Source organism: Pipistrellus hanaki (genome assembly GCF_964339955.1).
Source record: "Pipistrellus hanaki genome assembly, chromosome: 2".
Lineage (NCBI taxonomy): Eukaryota > Metazoa > Chordata > Mammalia > Chiroptera > Vespertilionidae > Pipistrellus > Pipistrellus hanaki.
This window is the reverse complement of record NC_140504.1, coordinates 98364270-98384903: the sequence shown is the minus strand read 5'-3', so window position 1 is coordinate 98384903 and position 20634 is coordinate 98364270. Positions and strand designations below refer to the sequence as shown.

Genomic DNA, 20634 nt, shown 5'->3' with positions numbered 1-20634 from the left:
GCCTTCAGGTTGGGGCGGAGAAGTTCCATCATCTTGCTGCCATCCTGGATAACTAGGCTCCTTAACCCTGGGGAGGAGCAGCGGAGTCCCTCCAGCAATCCTCCTGGGGGCAAAGCAGAGAAGCTACTCGCAGGGGTCCCTTCTGGTCACTCCTTGAGAGGGAAGTTCAGGGCCACAATTCCCCATCTTGTGCCCACCTGTACACCCAGGCAATTTACAAGGAGAGAGGTAGGGAGGGCAGGTGGGCAACAAGCTGCTCTAAGTCCCCTTTCCAGTTGGTGCTCCATCTGGTCCCCTTACAGCTCCCTCTTTCCTAGGGAGAAGGATTGCACTCATCCACGATCACTGCCCCTTGGTAGAAGTGCCCTCCTCCCCCTTTAGTGTCAGGGAGATAGGGCCAATACCCATGGTTGGGGGGGGGGGGAGGGGGGGGCTAGAGAGGCATTTGGTTGGGGAGAACGTCTAGATGGGCTTTCCCCCCAGAGGTGTTTGGGTGCCAATGGCTCCCATAAGGGAGCTTGCTACCCAACTGCTTGGGGGTACAAGTCTCTTCTGTCTACCCCCTGGATTCACGCACTTACCCCACTTCACCTGTGGCTGGGGTCTCCTCATTTCTGCACATCACTTTGGGGTGCGGAAGGGGAACCACAAACCCCTCCAAGCCTCTCTTTGTGGTTCCAGCGAGGCGGTCATCCTTCATTTCTCTTTTTCCAGCTTTCGGGAAGCAGTTAGAGAATGTATGATGAAGCAGAAATGAGCCGTCAGGATATTTTAATGGCTTATATGTCACGTTGGTGCATGTGGCTTTGAACTGGAGCCTCTTTCGTTTCCTGCAGAGAGCGCAGCAAATCCCAATTGATAACTTCTACAACCCACAACTTCTTTATCCCCTCCCTATACAGTCACTCTTACCCTGTAAATTTGGACACGTTTCCTAAAAATACTCTTTTCAAAGTCCCCATTGGATTTTCCACAGACTGGAGAGAAGAAGACTTTTCTTTTTTGAAGAACCCTGTTTAATGGTTCCCCTTCCCCTTCACGTTCCCTCCTTGTTTTTTTTTTTGTTTTGTTTTGTTTTGTTTTTTGTTCTTTGTTTTTTTGGAAAGGAGGGAGAGACGGGTTCAATATTTGTTCTCCGTAGGATAGCAGTTTAGCCTCCAGAGAAAAGTTGCAGGTAAGGTCCAAACTCCCCTGTAGACAGTAGAAAACCCTTTGTTCAAAATAGATATATCAGAGCAACTAAAAGTGTATACTTAAAAAACAAACAAACAAACAAACAAACAAACAAACAAAAACGACTTCTCAAGCCGAGCCCTTTCTTTCCATTTCTCAAACAGGTCCAGTCAAAGTTAGTACTGGGCTGCTGCGCTCAGACTTGTTGCTGGGGACAGTATATTTGATTTTTTTTTTCTCTCTCAAATTTCTATTTCCCAGTCAAAGCACAAATGCTCTGCGCCGGGTTTCTTTAGACCCTGGGAAACCATCCCAGTTACACAAGTCCGGTTTTGAGAGGGGAGAGTGCAGGAAAAGGGCAGCTCAGTTTGCCAAATCCAAGTGAAAATCTAGTCGATGAAAAGACCAGAAAACCAAAAAGGCAAGGAATGGCTAGTGCTGATTCTGTCTCCCTCCTGCCTTTGCCGCTAAGGCTGGAGACTGGGCAAAACAAATTCATTTTCATTTTCCTTTCTCCCAAGCACTGGAGAGTTTCCTAGCTGTGAAAGGATGAGTTGAGGTTTCTTTGTTTGCGAAGAGAGTTTAGGGCTCTGATTCAGCTGCAAATAAGCCAAATGAAGTTAGAAACAAAGGGCAAATTGAAAGATTCCGACTCTTGGCTTTTTGTGTTTTCCTTACTAGAAAATAATTAGATCTAATGAGTATGCAGACGTTTGAGCTAAATCCTCAGCCCAGGCTGCTGGGTTTTAAACAGAGCTGGGGAGAAACGCAACCTTTATCTTCCACCACCGCCCTAGCATCCGTGTGCATTTTTTTTGAAATGCATAAATGTTACTGGCCTTAATTGATTGAGTCACAGGGATTTTTCTTCTACTTTTAAGTGCCATATTCTCTACCTTTCAACAATCATTTTAATATATGGTCAATGGCTCTTTGTGGACAGGACAAAAAGCAACTACGGGCAGTTGTTGAATAGACTTTGCGCTGGGCAAAGACAGGTTAATCGAGGGCCGCATCGCGAAAACAAGCAAGTGTTGTATGTTTGCACTGAATCCAAATGTCTGCATTTTCCTAACTAAATCAAAGGGAGTGTTATTTCTTTTTCTGCTCACTCATCTGAAGGTAAGTAAATTTTCTTTGGCGATCAAAAGCCTGGTCAGAAACAAAGACCGCGCCCGTTTTTTCCACCGTCCTGGTGTGGCGAGTTGCGGAATTTCAATAACTGTGACAAGGGTGACTGATTTGTGAAGTCAAAAAGGTTTGAATGTCACAAAATTTACATTGGTTCTATCTATCAGGGATTTAAATACCAAAAAGGTATTTGGGGATTTCTAGGGAGCTTTGGACAGTTCTGAAGAACAATGGCACATTGGGAAATTTACAGTTTTACCTGAATGAAAGGGGCTCTTATTGGAAACAGTAGTGCAGAAGGATGGGGTCATGGGGACAGATGAGGGAGACTAGAGAAAAGGGAGAAAAGAGAAGAATAACACGGTGTGGGGGGAGGTAAAACTGAGCAGCAATGTTTCCAATTTGCTATTAAAAAAAACTCCAAACCTCAATAAACTAGAAAGTTAAGAGCACTCACCTACCTATGCTTATTTGAGGTGGTGGTGGTGGTGGTGAGGAAACTGAGGAAACTGAGGCAGGAAACCTGATGGATTTGATAAAAGTAAGAAAACCAAGGGAATCGGTTATCCTGATATTTTGTAAAGAGAGAGTGGAATGTCCGTGTGTTCCTGGGACCTTAAATTATAAACAGGAGGGAGGGGGCAATGCAAGAAGAAAGAAAACTTCAAAAAGAGCAAATAACAAAAGCTTCCTTTGCTGCCCTTGAAGGGAGGGAAGATGAGGGAAAGAAAAGAAAGTTGCTGAATCCGGACATTCTAGAAGTGTCTTAGCTGTGTTTACCAGCCCTAGCCCGGTCTCCTGCTCTCCCACACACTCGAAGTCCCTAATCGCTCAGCTAAAACCAGGTTTGAAAGAGGACAAGACTAAGAAGAAGAGATTAGAGAGAGAGAGAGATGAGAGAGAGAGAGAGAGAGAGAGAGAGAGAGAGAGAGAGAGAGAGAGAGAGAGAGAGAAGAGAGAGAGAGAGAAATGGGAGAGGACAAGCAAGAGGAATCAGGGTAAAAATAAATCTGTATGACTGCGAGAAGAAAAAGAAATCATGCCCCCCCTCCATTTTTTTTTTTTTTTTTTTTTCCGTGAGAAGAGGGTAAAAATGTTGGGGGGAAAAAGTTGCTTCTCTAGGCAGCCGGGGTTGTCAAAAGGGGATGTCAAGCGCTTTACAATACCTGGGATTGATGAGGCTGGAGGGCCAATGAACAGCGCGAGGCGCCTAGGCGCGCCCTCAGTTGACTCAGCGGCTGCAGGCGGCGTGAATGCGGACGCACCAATGGGAGCTGGCGTCAGCCGCACGTGACACCTCCCCCCTGCTCCCATTCATCAAGGGAGGGGGGGGGAAAGGGGGGGAGACAGTGTCGTCCTTTCAATTCATTTATCTGCAGGAATGATTGCTGCTATCAGTCTCGCGCTCACCGCCCGGCTGAGGAGGTGAAAGTTTCTCCCCAGGAAGATAAACCGCAAAAGACAATATTGTGCATTATTTGCACCTTTTCTTTGGCTTTTTTTTTCTTTTTTGCTCCCCGCTTATTATTATTATTATTATTATTATTATTATTATTATTATTATTGCAAAAGGCAGAAGGGAAAAGGGAGAGTGAAGGAGCGAAAAGGTGAACCTGAGAGAAAAGAGAGCAAGAGCGAGGGTCTAGTGGAGAAGTGAGGAGGGGCATCCGGCGCGAGGCGGAGAGTGAGCAATTGCGGCTCCTGTGCTCACATTCCTCTATGCTACAAATCTGGGAGGAAGGTTTTTTTTTGGAGGGGGGGTTGGGAGGGTGGGTCGAGATGCTCCATGGCTTTCCCTGGGCAGCCTTGACGCGGGCTCTTCTCAACAGAGACTGAGCGGAGAGAAAGTGCGAGCCGGCCAGCGGGGTTGCTCTGAGGGCTCCGGAGCCCGCCTTGCCCACTGCCGGCAGCCGTCTGGCTTCTCCGAGGTCGGCCAGGCGGGCTCCCCGGAGGGCGGAGCGGCTGCCTGCAGGCTAGGACTTCGAGAGGTGGGTCGACTCCCCCCTCCCTCCTCATCTTCTTCCTCCTTTTCCTCCACCTCCCATTCCTCCTCCTCCTTCTAATTTTCCCTCCTCTGTAGGCAAGGGTGGGGGTGGGGGAGGCCGGAGCTCGCCCGGAGCAGCCACGATGCTCCTGGACGCCGGCCCCCAGTACCCCGCTATCGGCGTGACCACCTTTGGCACGTCCCGCCACCACTCCGCGGGCGACGTGTCTGAGCGCGACGTTGGCCTGGGCATCAACCCGTTCGCCGACGGCATGGGAGCCTTCAAGCTCAACCCCAGCTCGCACGAGCTGGCCTCTGCGGGCCAGACAGCCTTCACATCTCAGGCGCCTGGCTACGCGGCTGCCGCTGCCCTTGGCCATCACCACCACCCGGGCCACGTCGGCTCCTATTCCAGCGCAGCCTTCAACTCCACGCGGGACTTTCTGTTCCGCAACCGGGGCTTTGGAGACGCGGCAGCAGCAGCCAGCGCTCAGCACAGCCTGTTTGCTGCTTCGGCAGGGGGTTTCGGGGGCCCACACGGCCACACGGACGCTGCGGGCCACCTCCTTTTCCCTGGCCTTCATGAGCAGGCTACGGGCCACGCATCGTCCAACGTGGTCAATGGGCAGATGAGGCTTGGCTTCTCGGGGGACATGTACCCGCGGCCCGAGCAATACGGCCAGGTGACAAGCCCACGTTCGGAGCACTATGCCGCGCCTCAGCTTCACGGCTACGGGCCCATGAACGTGAACATGGCCGCGCATCACGGCGCCGGAGCCTTCTTCCGCTACATGCGCCAACCCATCAAGCAGGAGCTTATCTGCAAGTGGATCGAGCCGGAGCAGCTGGCCAACCCCAAAAAGTCGTGCAACAAAACTTTCAGCACCATGCATGAGCTGGTTACGCACGTCACTGTGGAGCACGTCGGTGGACCTGAGCAGAGTAACCACATCTGCTTCTGGGAGGAGTGCCCTCGCGAGGGCAAGCCTTTCAAAGCCAAATACAAACTGGTCAACCACATCCGCGTGCACACGGGAGAGAAGCCGTTTCCCTGCCCCTTCCCTGGCTGCGGCAAGGTGTTCGCGCGTTCTGAGAACTTAAAGATCCACAAAAGAACACACACAGGTATGGAAACCTCTTTCTTTGACCCATCACCTGTGCCCCACTCCTGCTTCATCCTGGGCCTGGGACCGGAAATCCAAATGTCAGCGGTCAGGCACAAACTGGGCCTTGGTTGAGTCTGGGCCTCAGGTTTCAGCAGGCAGGCAGCAAAATTATACACTGGTTTTTGGTTTCAGGTTTGAAACCATGAAAAAAGTATAAGACGATCAGACGGGAAGGATCCTGGGATATAGATTTTAAAATGAGGAATAAAAAAGGCTGGGAGAGCAGAGACCTGGCTTTGAATAATTGACGTGAGCGCGAAACAGGGAGAGGTGGCTAGCTCTTCCTGATGGCAGAGGCTCCAGCTGCACCGGCAGCAGACAATTTAAGTCTAAATGTTTGCTTCCCACCAACATCCTTATCCTTCTCTAGACACCTTAGTGAGGACTTTCCCAAAGGATGGGACTGAGGAAATTGAAGGATGTCGAATGAAGATGCATAGAAAGAAATAAAAACAGAAAGACAGAAAGGAGGGAGGGAGTGGTGAAAACAAGTCTGATCAGAGGAGGCTTTTTGGAGGTTACTCATATTTAAAGAATAGAATTTTAGTAGTGACTTGTTTGTAAGCTTGAGGAGTCAGAGGAAGGCTCTCTCTCTCCCTCTCTTGTCATCAATCAGATTCTACAAGGTGGTTTTCAAAACACTGAATCTCCCTACATTGGCCTTTAAAATAGAAACTGGTCTGAACAGTTATAAGAAAAGTTGCAGTTGAGCCATGGTTGTAGTGTGGGTCAGATAGGCCATTCTGGGCCTCTTGCTCCAATAAAGCCAAGAATCCACTCTGCTTCCCTATTCTTATTTCCCCAGTAATTTCTGAGAAGTGCTTTTGGAATTTTAAGTTTATGGCTACAGTCCGGGAAGAATTTGTGGTGCCAACCTCTCCACTCAGATTACCTTATAAAATGTGACTACGTGGTGGGAGAAATTAAAAAGGGGTTGCAGAGCCTCAGGGAAAAAGTGGGGGGAAGAGATAGGTGCAAAACAGCAGGAGAATCAGCCCCTAAAGTGAAAATTAAAAACTTTGAGGCAGGTATTGCTGCCTTAAGTCATTTGTATAGTCCCAGGCAGAAAAACCTGCTACTGCTCTGTGATCTTAAAAAAAAAAAAATCCAATAATAATAATAATAATAATAGCAACAACAATAGGATCTGGACCTAATTAGATTAATAGTAAATTAATTAAAATATTTATAAAACCACTGAATATATGTGACTTTATTGAAGAGCCGGCTTTTTCACTTGCAATCTTTTTTTATTTTGTTTTTATTTTTTTTCATTTGTTTACGTTTAAAAATACAACCACAGAATTTGTTCTAATGAGACCTTTCTCCTTAACACCCTTCACACTAGGGGAGAAGCCCTTCAAGTGCGAGTTCGAGGGCTGCGACAGACGCTTTGCCAATAGCAGCGACCGCAAGAAGCACATGCACGTGCACACGAGCGACAAGCCCTATCTTTGCAAGATGTGCGACAAGTCCTACACGCACCCCAGCTCGCTGCGCAAACACATGAAGGTAATTGCCTCGAGACAGGAGCCCGCTCGGCTCTTAGACTGGGTCCACGGCGAGTGGCAGCCAGCTGTGTCGGATTGGGCAGAGAGTGGAAAAGGGGGTGGGTGAACCCCAAACTGTTATAAATTTATGTTTTTAACAAGAAAAGTGAAAAGTAATTTGGCCCAGATAGGGAGTGGGAGCTATTCTACCTGGGTGACGCTGACGAAGTTGCCGCAATTGGGGCTGGAAGAGTTTGCAGAAGAGTTGAGGTCTTGTATGTAGACCTGAGCAAGCAAAGTCGAGCTGCGGGGGCAGGGTGTGGGGAGCCCTCTGGGGCTCTAGCCTCATATCCAGTCTCCAGGTTCCCAGATCTTTCTTTTGTGACCCCGGGGTCGCTATCCCTCACTGGAGAACTGCTGTTGCAGGGCATGGCGGGGACAATCGAGCCCAAGTGCCCCTGGTGAAGCCTCCCTAGAGGTCCAGTGAATGCTGGGCTCTCTAGGGAGGCGGCGTGCTGCCTTCACCCGTCTTAGGCGGCCGCTGCTCCCGCTGCTTCCGCTTTCTATCTCCTTAAAAACTCGACTTTATTTCCGCAGGTCCACGAATCCTCCTCCCAGGGCTCACAGCCTTCGCCGGCCGCCAGCTCAGGCTACGAGTCCTCCACGCCACCCACCATCGTGTCTCCCTCCACAGACAACCCCACCACCAGTTCCCTGTCGCCCTCCTCCTCTGCGATCCACCACACAGCCGGTCACAGCGCGCTCTCTTCTAATTTTAATGAATGGTACGTTTAAAATCAGAAGCAAAACACCGATCAAAATCCTATTTAAGAGACCGAACATAAACGTATGCAAAATATAACTGAAAGATCCCTGCGAATCAACACTGCTACCTTACTCCGCAATTCTATTTTTTTTTTTTTTTGAACTTGCTTGTAGACCCAGGTTCGAGTGAGAGAGAGAGAAAGCATTAAACCTTTCGTTACCCGTCCCCCTTTTTCTTTTTCTTTTTCTTTGTCTTTTTTGGCAAAGGCTTGGTAGCTAAGAGGAGGGAAGGGGGTCGGGGATCAGGCTACCGCCAGACCAAATGCTGACAACCCCGGGGGTCCAGTTTCCCAACAGAATTGGGCTTCCGCGTGTTTATTTGTTTTTGTTTGTTTGTTTTTTGACTTTGCATTCTTGTAAATACAGAATTATTAGCTTCAAACTGTTCGTTGGATTCTGTAAATAGTTATATCTCGGTTTTGAGCGGGCGGGTGGGATCGTGGCGTTGTGGTCTTTGCATTGGGGCAGGGAAGGGCTGGGAGGTCAGGGGGGTGGGAAGAGGGTAGGGGGCTGGCGAAAGCCAACTATTTGTACTGAATGGCAAGAATGTTCTAGTAAATGTGTACCAAAATGTGAATTTGTACGATTACAGTCTCCACGTCGACCTAAAAGAATATTATTGGTATTGATGTGTGTGTGTGTTTTTGTTTTGTTTTGTTTTGTTTTGTTTTGGTATAAAGTGCAAACATTTTGTCCCAAAGTCTAAGTACTTAAGTGCAGTAAAATGTTGTTTCACGTCCTGTCAAGAATTCGTATAGTAGGAGCCTGAATCTGCGTGTTAAAACTGGCCCATTTGTTTATGTAAAGTGATATTAAAAAAGATATAAACTATAACTGTCAGTTGCTTTTGGCAAAAACAACATGTAATGTATATAATTCCTAGTTTCCATATTTACCATATTTACCCGCATGTAAAGGGCCGGACTATTCATGTTACAGCTATTCAATATTTATGGCTAGAAGAACTCGTTATGTACACTTTAGTTTCCAGAAATGTTTGGTAATTTTTCGTACCTTATTAAAGATTCTTAAATCTCAGTGATTGTGGTAGGAATTTCTTCTTTTTCCTTGCTCCCACCCCAGCAACCTGCTGCCTCTTCTGCCACTCTTAGCAGTTCTTGGGAAAAGCTCTCCGGTCTCCCTATCCTTCCCTTTCTGTCATTGCAGGTTGTATAAACATGATAAATGAATGCTACCCTGCTGGCTCTCTGAGAGGGTGTAATTAGTATTTATATCAAAATTTATGAAACAAATTTCAGGCCGCAATATAATTTAAATGACCTTTGCAGATGTAGAACAACAACCATAAAAATAACAGAAATAGATTGCACAAGCGACATCAATATTAATGTAGACGAATTGTCAGAAGCTCAATGCTCACTCTATAGCGTTGCAAGTAAACTTGCAGCCAAAGGTTCCACTGCCCCGAAATTAAATTCCCCAGGCTGAAACCAAGTTGCAGATTTACAATATATTTTTAAACTGCCATCTTCAATTAAACCATTTATGGCTATGACTAATTTTCAGGTTGTCAGTGCATGCTTTTCCAGGCCTTACTTCTTTGTACAAAAGTAAATGTCCATAAAGTGTTTTACTTATATTTCTTTATACATGATGTTAATTTAAATTAATTACTTTGTACAATATGTTATTATCACTATAATTTTACTACTGTTATTAGTTCTCTCAAAATACATCTAGGGAAGAGAATTATTTTATGTAATCTTATTATCTTTCTATCTCTTTTATTTATTTCTCATTTACTTAAGAAATTTGTTCCATTGGTTGGCGTTGATACAGTAAATTTGTAAATGAGGAGACAATATAAAAAAATCTAAATTACTTGTGCTTAATGACTGTAGCGGAACGCCTTTTCTCTAAATCAGATTGTCTTTCTTGCAGTTTAGTTTGATAGATTTGCAAGCTATGTCGCTTCCTCCAAGTTAGCTGCCCTGGTAGGAACATGAGATTCTTTGTCTCTGGTTGTAGCTTGCATGATCGCTCCATTAAGTAGACCACGTAGCAGGAGATTACAAATCAGGGCCTTGGCTGTAGATGCAAGTGTATGGATTTGTTGAAGCAGGAGGCAGAGACTGACCTCACTATGGGCAAGGAGGAACTTTGATCTGCTTCATTAATATACTATGTGAGTTCAGGAAATGACTGAGGAGAAAAACAAGTGGGAAAACCCCTCTAAAGTATGACAACCCCTTAAGAAACTCATATCTACTTAACAGTGACAAATTTTCAGAATATAAAAAATCAAAACATTAAATTCTCTTTTAAAAAGTTGATTTGTTCCTTAATTTCTTGCTATTTGTATTTGTCACTTTTAGTCAACAAAGTTTTACTGGCTCGGCATTTGGTAAACTTTCTGTATTTAGCACATCAAATGCTGGAAATGGTGCTATTTAACTTTTAAAAGAATGTTATTGTGATTACAAGAGCAAATATTTACCTTTTATGAAGAGTGCCACCTTGTAAGATTTAAGGAAATTGAATACCTAAACAGGAATTGCTGCTCACTTCAAAAATTTGTGAGACCAAAGCTGTCTCCAACTGGCTTTGGAGGTGAAATTTATTAATAGTGTAACATTTGGAGGAATTAAATATAGCTCACTTCTCTAGGAAAGAAAAACACCTCAATTAATAATACTTCCCTTTCCTATCAGAGATCAGAATGTGTGGGAACACGATATGAGTATGATAATAATAATAATAATAACAACAACAACAACAACAACAATAGTACTTTTGTAACTTTGTTGGTGCATTTAGGAAGATAATAAATGAATGCATTTTTTCTAAATGCACTTATTTTCAAATTTGAAAATATGAATGCCTCATTTTTTATGTACCTGGTGTTCTTTTATTTTAATACCATGGTATAATAATTAGATATCATACTATGGTATATGACTTAAGTAGGTTATTTCAAAGATAAATTTAGGGGTAAATAAATATGTACTTCAAAAATACTTCATATTTTAAACATATTTTTTAGATTTTGAAAGCCAAATAATTTTTAAAGGCATTTGAGAAGTGCTGTGTGTGTGTGTGTGTGTGTGTGTGTGTGTAAATAATCTCACATTAAAGGAACTTTTATAGTAGAAGTCAATATTTATGCCAACCGGCCTTATGCATTCTTTTCTGTAACACCCACCACAAAGAAAAAGTCATTAATGATGTAGATTGCCTAAAATAATGCTTCAAACTTAAATGTAGTCTATTATTTTTGCTGGTACCTTTAATGTCTACTTCTTGAGATTTATTTTTCATACTTTTCTTCATGGGCTATTAGATTCTGAAATACACGAATGTGAACAGCAAAATATAGTTAGACCCTATTTAGCTGGAGCTGAAGATGCTGCAAATGACTGGTTTCTGTGTGTAGCTGTGGATTTTGACTTAGGCAGAAAGCCACCCTGGTTCATATTTCGACTGTATTGTTTTCTGGATACTATCTAATGATTAGAGTACCTAACAAGTTATTAAAAAGTTATATTGTATCAACAAAAAAAATGCCTGAGTATAAGCAATCATATTTGAGAACTGAAGAGGAATGAATTGTGGTGTGTGTGTATATTTATAGAGTAAGCATATAAATATATAAGCACCATTTCTATGATTTTTCAAACATTTTAGACCCTTTGTTTTCTTCTTCAAAAGGTACCCCCAACTGCTTTAAGCATTTGCAGCTGATGATTTTTTAAAGTCAAGCATTCAAGTTAACCTTTAAGAAGCAAACCACCTCCAAAAGAAAGATATAACCTTTCAATTGCCCCATATGCTTATCCTCTTTTTTTCTTCAGCTGACAATGAAAATAGCACTAACCTTCTTTGCTGATGGGCCTGGCCTTTAAATGTTTTTATTTATTTGTTGATTTTGATGTTTCCTCAGAACCTTTAAAGAGCTGGCAACAGAATTATACTCCCCAAATAACTTGCTCAGCCCAAAAACCTTCTAAGATGTTCCCTTTTTGAGGCCAAGATGTAATCAGTGTCTTGGACCCCTTGTGAATCAGTGCTGATAGAGTTGGTACCTGAGCACACTGCCTTCCAGAAAGTAGCTTGGAAAAAGCAGCATCTGTTTATGATGGGTTGGGAAATAACTGTATGTGGTCTGGCAAATTAAAAATCAAGACACTGATTATCTGTAAAATAGATATAAAGCCATCAGATTTTAGAAATTTCATATATATATGCATCCAACTCAAAATGCTGGTTAGAAATTTATCTTCTCTCTATATACAGAATTCTTGCCTACTCTAGCATCAAATGTAGATATTAGAACTATGTATTCAAATTATGTGGGGGCATGTTGTTTTCATAAAGATGGTCACAGCTGATATTCTTTGGTCTTAAAATTCTTTGAAATAGAGTGGCAATGGATAGATATATCCCTTCTATACTCATCCAGTCAGTAAAAGTTCACATTATTCATGGTGTTCTCTATCAGTTTTTACCATCTATCTCACCCTCAGTAATGCGTACCCATTTAAACTGGTTAGATATAGAGAGTAAGACTTTATCAGTGTTTTCAAATAAGATTCTCTAATTTAGGAAAAGAAATAAGAAACATGTCAACTTCCTATAACACATCACAGTTGAGTCTTTTCCTCAAAGTTTATTGCAAATATAATGGCATAATACACACAAAATATGGGCAATGTTCTCCATTAATCTGTGCAAGGCTGGTTTGCTCCAAAGTCTATGCCTGAGCAAGAGGAAACACGAGAAAACTAAACAAGGACTATTTTTACCATGCATGCTGAATCCTGGCATTAGTTCCTAACATTTATTTCTACTTTAGAGCGAGGAGCTAAAATAGTATGAATTTCCAATTGATGCTATACTGGATGTGGGTTTTTAAAGAATAAGAAATCAGACTTATCAATCTAGTGGAATTTAGATTGACAGGGAATTTGCTAGAGTCTTAAGATTGTCAAAAATATTTTGGCTGCCTGTGATGGTTTGTGGGGCATCTTTTTAGGTATATATCAGAGAATTCACAGGCTGTGAAACTTACACAGTGACCTTTTCATCTATAGCATATACAACAATCAACTATTAAGTATGAATATAAACATATGTAAATCATATATTTTTTTTAAAAAAGCAGCCTCCCCTCACAAATAAAATAAAACAAAACACATCTGTCTTTTGTGAAACAATTCCCATTAAGCTACAGAAAATATAGGACCTAGCTAGGGTGAGAGAAGCTCACATAGGATTCCTTTTAAAAGTTTTTCTGTTTTTCTGGAAACACCCTAGCCTCTGGAAAAGAAAACTAAAAGTTGTGGAGGAAGATAAAACCAGGAGAAAGGGTCCAGGTTAGTGAGCCTGTGCATCAAAGGAGGCTTTTGTCCTGGAGAATTTCTTGAAAATACATAAACTCAGGTTTCAAGTCTGAGTGTGGTGAGGGGAATAGCAGGAGTTCACCAAATCACCTCCAGAGAAGGCCGGAAGGTCAGCTTTTGAGGAGCCCTCTAGGACACCCTGCGCTCCAGCAGTGAACTTTCCAAGTGCCTGCCAAAGGCTGGAGCGGCTGCTGGAGGGCAGTGCGCATGCGCGGTTCGCGACCCTATCTTCTTATTGCTATTCAGGAGGCGCCCCTTCCATGAGGGCAGCAGAGGGAGCTGCTCAGAGGCTCCGGTCTGTGAAATACGCGGGTCCTGCTGCCAAAATAGTGTGGCGATGAAGCTGCATGTGTTTGTTTCCAAACCGCGCTCATTTATGTGAATTCACGAAGCCTGGCAGACAGCGTAGGCTGGAAAAATCTGTGGCTCCTGCCATCGGAACCGCTAGCGGAGAGGGCCCGGCTGACCCCCTTATCCCAAGGGCGGCTGGCTGCGAAGTGTGAGAGCCCCAGTGGACCACAAGCAACACCACTGAAAATTCCTCTTCCTCTTGTCCCCTTCCAAGTTAAAAACTGGCACCCTAGCTATTTTCATATCTCTTAGCTCCATGGAAAGGACATCCCCTTCTTCTCATCTGGAACCTAGACAGAGCTCAAGCCTGAGTAGCTTGAGTAGTTTGTGTGTGTGTGTGTGGGGGGGGGGGGGGGAGGGACGAGGGGGTAGGAGTGGAGGAGGTGGAGGGTGCACACTAGAGGTTTTCCTAGTGCCCACCCTCTTTCCTTGCAGATTCAGGCCTGAGCTGAGTTGCCACCTGTCTTTGTCTCTTATCTATCTATCTATCTATCTATCTCTATCTATCTATCATCATCCTCTAGCTATCTATCATCTATCATATTACCTATTTACTCATGCATCTCTCTCTCTCTCCTTTTGCTTTTTCTTTCCATGTTCCAAATTAACTCCTGCTTGTTTCAATGGCTTCTCTAGGGTTTTTACTCAATCCTTCCCAAATAATATTTGTCAGATCTCAAACTTTTGAGCTGGTATACTTCTGTTAAGCTCAAAGGTACTTGTGTGGGGCAACCATGATAACTGGTAGAGGAATGAATGGTCCTGTCCCAGAGGCTGCAAAATGCATTTGAAGAAGTTCAGGTGTGATATGGGGCTTTTTGCCTTCCTCTTCTGGTGATATTCTTGGAATATCTATACAATGCAGGGTATTTTGTGGCCAATGTACTGACATTTCCAGAGCAGTGCATAACCTGTCTGATGAAGTGGACAACACTTGTAAACAAAGGGGAGGAATAGTGGAGGGCCCTGGGGTAACTCTGGTTTTGCCTTTAGATATTTTAGTCAAAATTCTAGGTACCAGGACATTAGAAAATGTCTGCTGGCAGATTCCAATCCTCCTCTAGATATTACTTTCAACTGAATGGGTAGACTTATTCCATGGTGCCCACTTTTTTGCTTTCCCTTTGCGAACAGGAGAGCCATTGTGTCACACTTCAGTCTAACCTAGGGCCAGCTCCAATCCTGCCGGTTTTGGGAGTCAGAGCATCATTTCACCTGATACCACCACTCTCAAAGTTTTCAGTTTGGAACCAAAGGATAAGGCAGAGGACTTTCAGAAATGTTCCTGTAAGGACAAAGTGTTTCCTCCTATACAGCCTCAGAGCTCACACACTAACGTGAGAATGGTGCCAGAAGACCCATTGGGACCACCTGGGCTCAAGGGAGCTTGGCAGAAGCTGCTCACTCCTGGGGACTGGCTGGAAAGGGGAGGGAGCATGAGTTCTCTAGTCCCAGCCTGGGACCACCAAGCGTCTGGTCAGGGCGCTCCATTCACCAAATCTCTTCCCAATTTGGGTCCTTTTTTGTTTGAATGTGTTGAGGGGGGTGTGGTCTAGATTCAAGGACTCCATGCCAAGGAGAATAACCTGAGTGGAGCTGTCTCTGGGCAGAAAGAACAAAACGATATCAGGTTCCTGCGGTCTTCCTCCAAAAGTCAAGGCTCTAAGCACCCTTTTCTTTTGGCGAGGGGTTTTCGGAAAGGGAGGGGCGGGACGGGAGAGGCCAGGGTCTGTCCAGGGCTTGTCGCACAGACTCTGCCGCCAGTGTCAGTGCTGGCGGTGCGGTGGCCCTCTTCCAGGCCAGAGAGTGGGGACGCCCCTTTTGGGCCCCGGCTCCCTCCCTGGTGCTACCAGCGTCGGCGCCAGAGCCCTGAGTCCCGGAGGCTAAGGTTTGATGGCCGCGAGGTGGGCTCTGAAACCTCCCAGGTCAAGCTGAGTTTAGTCTGCCAAGGCGACAGCTGGGCTGTGGGCCCGGGCCAAGGGAAGAAGGACCCCAAAGCAAACAGGCACTTTCCTTCTCCCTACTAGCGCCTTAGTCCTTCCCTAAATTGTGTGTCTACAGTAGGACTGATTATCTTCCGCTTCTCTCTCTACCTTGCCTGAAATCTAGACCCCAGACAAGGTAAGTCTTGTTCTCTCCTCACCCCACCCAGCCACCTTCCCAGTCGACTCTGCCTGTGACTGCGTGCGTGCGAGTTGTCTGAGGCGCGCACTGAGACCCTGGGCTGATGTGTAGCTGCCATGCCAATCCGATCTGCTGGGCTGGTGTGTCTGAACATCAAGGACCCCAAGGCAGTCAGAAATGTCGCGGGGCTCCCATTGAGGCGAGAGCGCAAAGGGAACAGCTTCACTCTCCTGAATCCTCTTTGTCCCTGTGATAACAAAGCTGCCTTTTTAAAATAAGCTTTCTGTTAGGCTCTAAAGTGTGTGTGTATGGTTTTTTTTGTTGTTGTTGTTGTTGTTGTTTTGGGGGAGGTGGAGTGGGGAAGAAGAGCAGGGAAGGGGAATTGCCTCTTTCTCTGAGTAGTTTCTAATCCCTAATATCTTCAACAAAGCTTATTGTTGGTTTTCATTTCAATTCTGTGAAGTTATTGTTATTATTATTTTAAGTGAAGATTTCTAAAAGCCACAGCTTCTCATGTATTCATAATTCTTGATGTCGTTTTGACAATTGCTTTGTCCACTAACTCCACTCCCTTCCCACTGGAAAAAAAAATTTAATTTTTCAGTAGTTGCCTTAGGACAACTTGGTTTATAGGTCACTAATGTGAGTAATGAAGGAAAGAAAAACAACCTTGGGATTTCTTGTTGAAACTCCGTGTGCTCTATTATTGAAATGTGAAAGATGGATTGAGGGTTAGGTGGGAGTGAGGCAGGACGCTGGACGAGTGCTTTGAACCTGGATGCCCTGTTGTACAGGGCTGACCTTTGGCTGACACGGCCACAGAGCTGGCCGCTCCTTAACGAGGATTTGATACATTCGACATGCGAGCTGGGTGTGTAAACCCACACTCTGATTCCAGATTTCGCTCAAATTAGTGTACAAGGAAGTGATCTTTTTTTAAGTCCTGAGGCTTAACCAAGTGTCAGGCCGGTCAATGGCTATCTGTAAAGAGTAGTGATGGACACTGGGAAAGGCACATTCCTAGCTCCTTATAAAACAAACAAACAAACAAACAAAGAAACAAATCAAACAAAAAAACCATCCTGAAATCCTACAAATTGCCACTTCAAGGCAACGGCTTATAAATAAGGCTGATCATCTTGCTCTATAGCCGTGGTGGGCAAACTGCGGCTCTTGCGCCACATTCGGCTCTTTGGCCTCTTGAGTGTGGCTCTTCCACAAAATACCATGGCCTGGGCGAGTCTATTTTGAAGAAGTGGTGTTAGAAGAAGTTTAAGTTTAAAAAAATTGGCTCTCAAAAGAAATTTCAGTCCTTGTGCTGTTGATATTTGGCTTTGTTGACTAATGATTTTGCTGACCACTTCTCTAAAGAATTACGTTGTCTTAATTCCTAATGCCAGGAAAGTCTATGAAGGCAGTGTCACAGTATGGAAATAATAATAATAATAATAATAATAATAATAATAATATAATTTAAAAAATAACATACCACACTCACACACAAACTCACTTTCTGTAGACACTAGAATGTGACAATTTATATCCGCTAGGCAGTGGGGCGCATATAGAGGGAAGTGTCACAGGTACTAAAGTCAGTTCAAATTTTACCCCTCTCGATTTAATGTTTCAGCTTGTCTTCAGACTTTGGAGCTCAGAAAGGGAAGGCAGGTTGGCCACAAGGACCCTGGCCTGGTGATTGGGTGGCTGAACATGCAGCTTTCAGGCCTCATGTATGAGGCTGGAGTTGGGGATTTCGCTGTGGCCATGGCGTGGGAGGCCACTCTGATGGTGCGGCAGCTCCCTCGGTATTTGTCTGATTCTGGAAAGGTGTCATTTTATTTAAGTTGATATTAAAGTTCTAGCAAAAAACCCCAAAACAAAATAACAACCAAAATCCCAAACCAACCAGAAACTGCTTTTCTTCTTTTTCTTTCAATAACTGAACTCGCTAGCTGTTCTCAATTGGAGATGGGTAGAAATTCTCTCCTGTTCGAGTGCCCATCCACTTTCAAAGTGCAAAAGGAAAGAGAAAGCAAAGTTATTGGCCTATGTCCCGCAGCCCAGTAACTGCTGACTCTTTCTGCTTCTGTCCTGGAGAAAGGGTCGCAGCGACAGTGACAGTTTTGTGCACCTGAGTGTTGGCATCCGCTGCCCGGTTTTGTTGGGGCTACACAGGGGCTGTTACCAGAACCCGAATTTATTCCAGGCTAAAACAGAAAACAGTTTTTGAACAGGAAACAGTTTTTGGCCTCAAATCTTTTTCAAGGAGACTCCCCTCTGTCCTTTGATTATAGATGAAAACTGGAAAATTACAGGAAGACAGCGTCTAATATAGTGAAAAAGATAGTTTAAAACAAACAAACAACAACAACAACAAAAAGCGCACACACACACACACACACACACACACACAAAACAAACAACAACAACAACAAGGGTTCTAGGGGAAAGAAATATTTCTCCAAGGGTCTACCTTGAAGAAATCCAGACAGACCCAGGAGAACTACAGGATTTGTTCCAGACCCAGTTCTGTAGACTCTGTCCTATGCATAGTACCATCTCTTGCCAAATTCTGTCCCTTACTCTTAGGACAAGGTCAAGTGGGAGGGTTGAACACTTTTCTGGAAGACAAGTGGCCGGCCACCTCTGGGGGAAAAAAAAAAAAAATCAACAACACACCTTTCCATAATTGTGAGAACTCCCCAGACTTGAAGGGTTTGCAAAAGCTGTTCTGAGGGTGTGGAGGAGAGTGGGGAAAGAAGGAAAAGTTTGGGAGATGAAGGAAAGAGTAAAAATTGTGCCGAGATCGCGTTCATTTTCCGCTGGGGCAGGTCCCAGCACTCTATCCCCACGTTGTGATCACCAGGGGCTAGTGCACGGGCGGGAACTCCCAGGATCACCGACTTCCAAGTGCTGTGGTTGAGGTAGAGCATAGGTCTCTTTCTATTTATGGTTCACTTTTGGAGCCAGTGGAAACAATACTACGTTGATTCTTAAAAGAGTGGAAGGAAGAAAACGCTCGCCGCTTTCAGGCTTACCCTGAATTTTTTTGGCTCTCTTCTCTAGAACCTCACCTTTGTTTAACCCTGGGAACTACACCTGGGTTTGGACCTTCAGACTCGGTCTCCAGTCTGGAGTGACTGCGAGAACTTTGCGGTTCTGAGGTTGGACTTTCTGGCGGGCGTGAAGGAAGCCCCTTTCTCACCTTTTGGGGTTTCATTCAGCCCTGCTCGGGGCTCCCTCCCCGCAGCCCCAACTGTCCTGGTCATGTGGTCTTGGCCAACCCGGGGCAACAGGAAGGAGGGGACTAAGGCTGGGGGGTGGGGGAGGGGTGTGAGAGGGGCGGACTGACGGAGGCAGGGAGTGGCGCTAAAGTCTGGTGCTTCGTGAGACCAGAACCCCAATCCCTGGCCACAAGGCACCTGGCGTGGGCATCATTATTATTAGGCACTAAATGCTGAAAAGTAAGCTGAAGCTATTCAAATTTAGGTGGGAGCTGATATATATATTTCAGTAGGGGGAGGGGGGAAAAGTATAAGTGGAATCAGAAACAGCGATTAGGTTTATTAAAGCATAGTTATAACTTTGCACCCTTCTGCGGCCAAGTTTGCTTTCTGGGTCCACTCATTTGTAGGTCTGAGCTTCTCACTGTGTCTGGGGGATCGTTGGTGGAAGTGTCAATATTTGTTCATATAGGAACCGAAATCGCTACAACTTCCCTAGAGATTCAAGCTTGAGGAGCTTTACCATCTTTATCAATTAAGGAGGATGGACATTGCTTTATAAGGCTGGATCCAGTGTGTTTATGCCACCTTTCTGTTTGTTCAGATCCAAAAGATCTACTATTATTGTTACTGTTGTTGAGTAAAAAGGAAGGGGGAAAAAACTCTGCTCACATAGATAGGGCCAAAATAAATGAACAGTGCAATCTGGTGTCAAGAACAAAATCTTTCATTTGTAACACCAAAAGTAGCTTTCCTTTTTTTTTTTTCTTCTGTTTGAAAAGGAATTATTTTTATATATGGTTTAAAATAGAATTTTAAGCATCAATGACTTCTTCAAAATCACACCAGTTCTTGTTTCTAACTCTAATATGTTTTTAAACTCCTTTCTCTGAGTATCACTGTGAAGTAAACAGGACACAGCAGGTCATTGTGAGAATTGTCTCTTGGGCTCTTCCCTGCAAGAGGTGGTGGTGGGGGGGAATCATGCCATATAAGACAGAATTCCACAGGTAAAGGTGAAGTGGTTTTCTGGAAAAAGAAGAAAATGAAATAGAATTAAACTAAAAATGCTTCCAAATTAAGGCAATTTTTATGTGAGTAGAAACAATCACCCTCAAATTCAAATGTCTTGAATATTATTTGTCATGAGTAATTTCCATGAAATTCCTTAATTAAATCAGCCATTTGGAAGATCCATATATAAAAATAAAACACATGTATCACAGCATAATCCGTAAATAGCAGCTATCAAAAATACAAAATTTTCTCCATACATATGAACGTAAAATGTGTTTATCAATACCTACAATATCAGAATAAAAAGCCTTTCTATTATAGTTATATCTATGGGAGGTGGAAATACCCTGAAGAGTACATTAAATAGTTTTTCAATATTTCACAACAACAACAAAACCAACTAACTGAATTTTAATTTTTCTTTTGGAACTTTTAGAGCCCTTTAGAAAGCTTTTGATTTAGAACTGTGATGGTGATGGTTTCATTCTGAAATTAAATTTTATTTTAACCAATTATTATATGGTAAGCAATGAAAACCAAGTATCCATGCTCCAGAAGTGCGTGGTAATTAGTTTGTAAAGTATGAGTAAAAACGGAGTTCACTTTTAATGCAAAGTATAAATATATTTGTGGTATTGAAATAATAATGAAGGAGAAATTGGAAATTTAAAAGGTCACATGAATAAATATACAAAATTCTACAAACATGCACCAATAAATATTTCTAGGAATTGTCTGTTTAAAAAAATAAGAAAAGAGATACCTACACAGAAAAAGATAATTGAAAAA

At 43.9% G+C, this 20634-nt stretch overlaps 1 protein-coding gene across 3 annotated transcripts; it reads left to right on the top strand.

Moving 5' to 3' along the window:
- The first annotated feature begins 4067 nt into the window (after positions 1-4067).
- ZIC1 (Zic family member 1) lies at positions 4068-8193 on the top strand. Of its 3 annotated transcripts, none has more exons than XM_084871795.1 (4): positions 4068-4292; positions 4385-5413; positions 6803-6966; positions 7542-8193. In XM_084871795.1, the coding sequence occupies exons 2-4, from the start codon at positions 4432-4434 to the stop codon at positions 7737-7739; spliced, it is 1344 nt and encodes a 447-aa protein (XP_084727921.1). In that variant the 5' UTR covers positions 4068-4292; positions 4385-4431; the 3' UTR covers positions 7740-8193. The 3 variants fall into 3 exon arrangements, with proteins under 3 accessions (XP_084727921.1, XP_084727922.1, XP_084727920.1); XM_084871796.1 differs by having other exon boundaries at positions 4068-4296; positions 4390-5413; XM_084871794.1 differs by having other exon boundaries at positions 4088-4170; positions 4233-5413.
- The last annotated feature ends 12441 nt before the right edge of the window (positions 8194-20634 follow it).

Bases quoted from the DNA above. Each gene is read 5' to 3' on its own strand.
- ZIC1 (XM_084871795.1), top strand. From the start codon at position 4,432: ATGCTCCTGGACGCCGGCCCCCAGTACCCCGCTATCGGCGTGACCACC. The intron at 5,414-6,802 runs GTATGGAAACCT...CCTTCACACTAG, and splicing joins CCACAAAAGAACACACACAG to GGGAGAAGCCCTTCAAGTGC. The intron at 6,967-7,541 runs GTAATTGCCTCG...TTATTTCCGCAG, and splicing joins CGCTGCGCAAACACATGAAG to GTCCACGAATCCTCCTCCCA.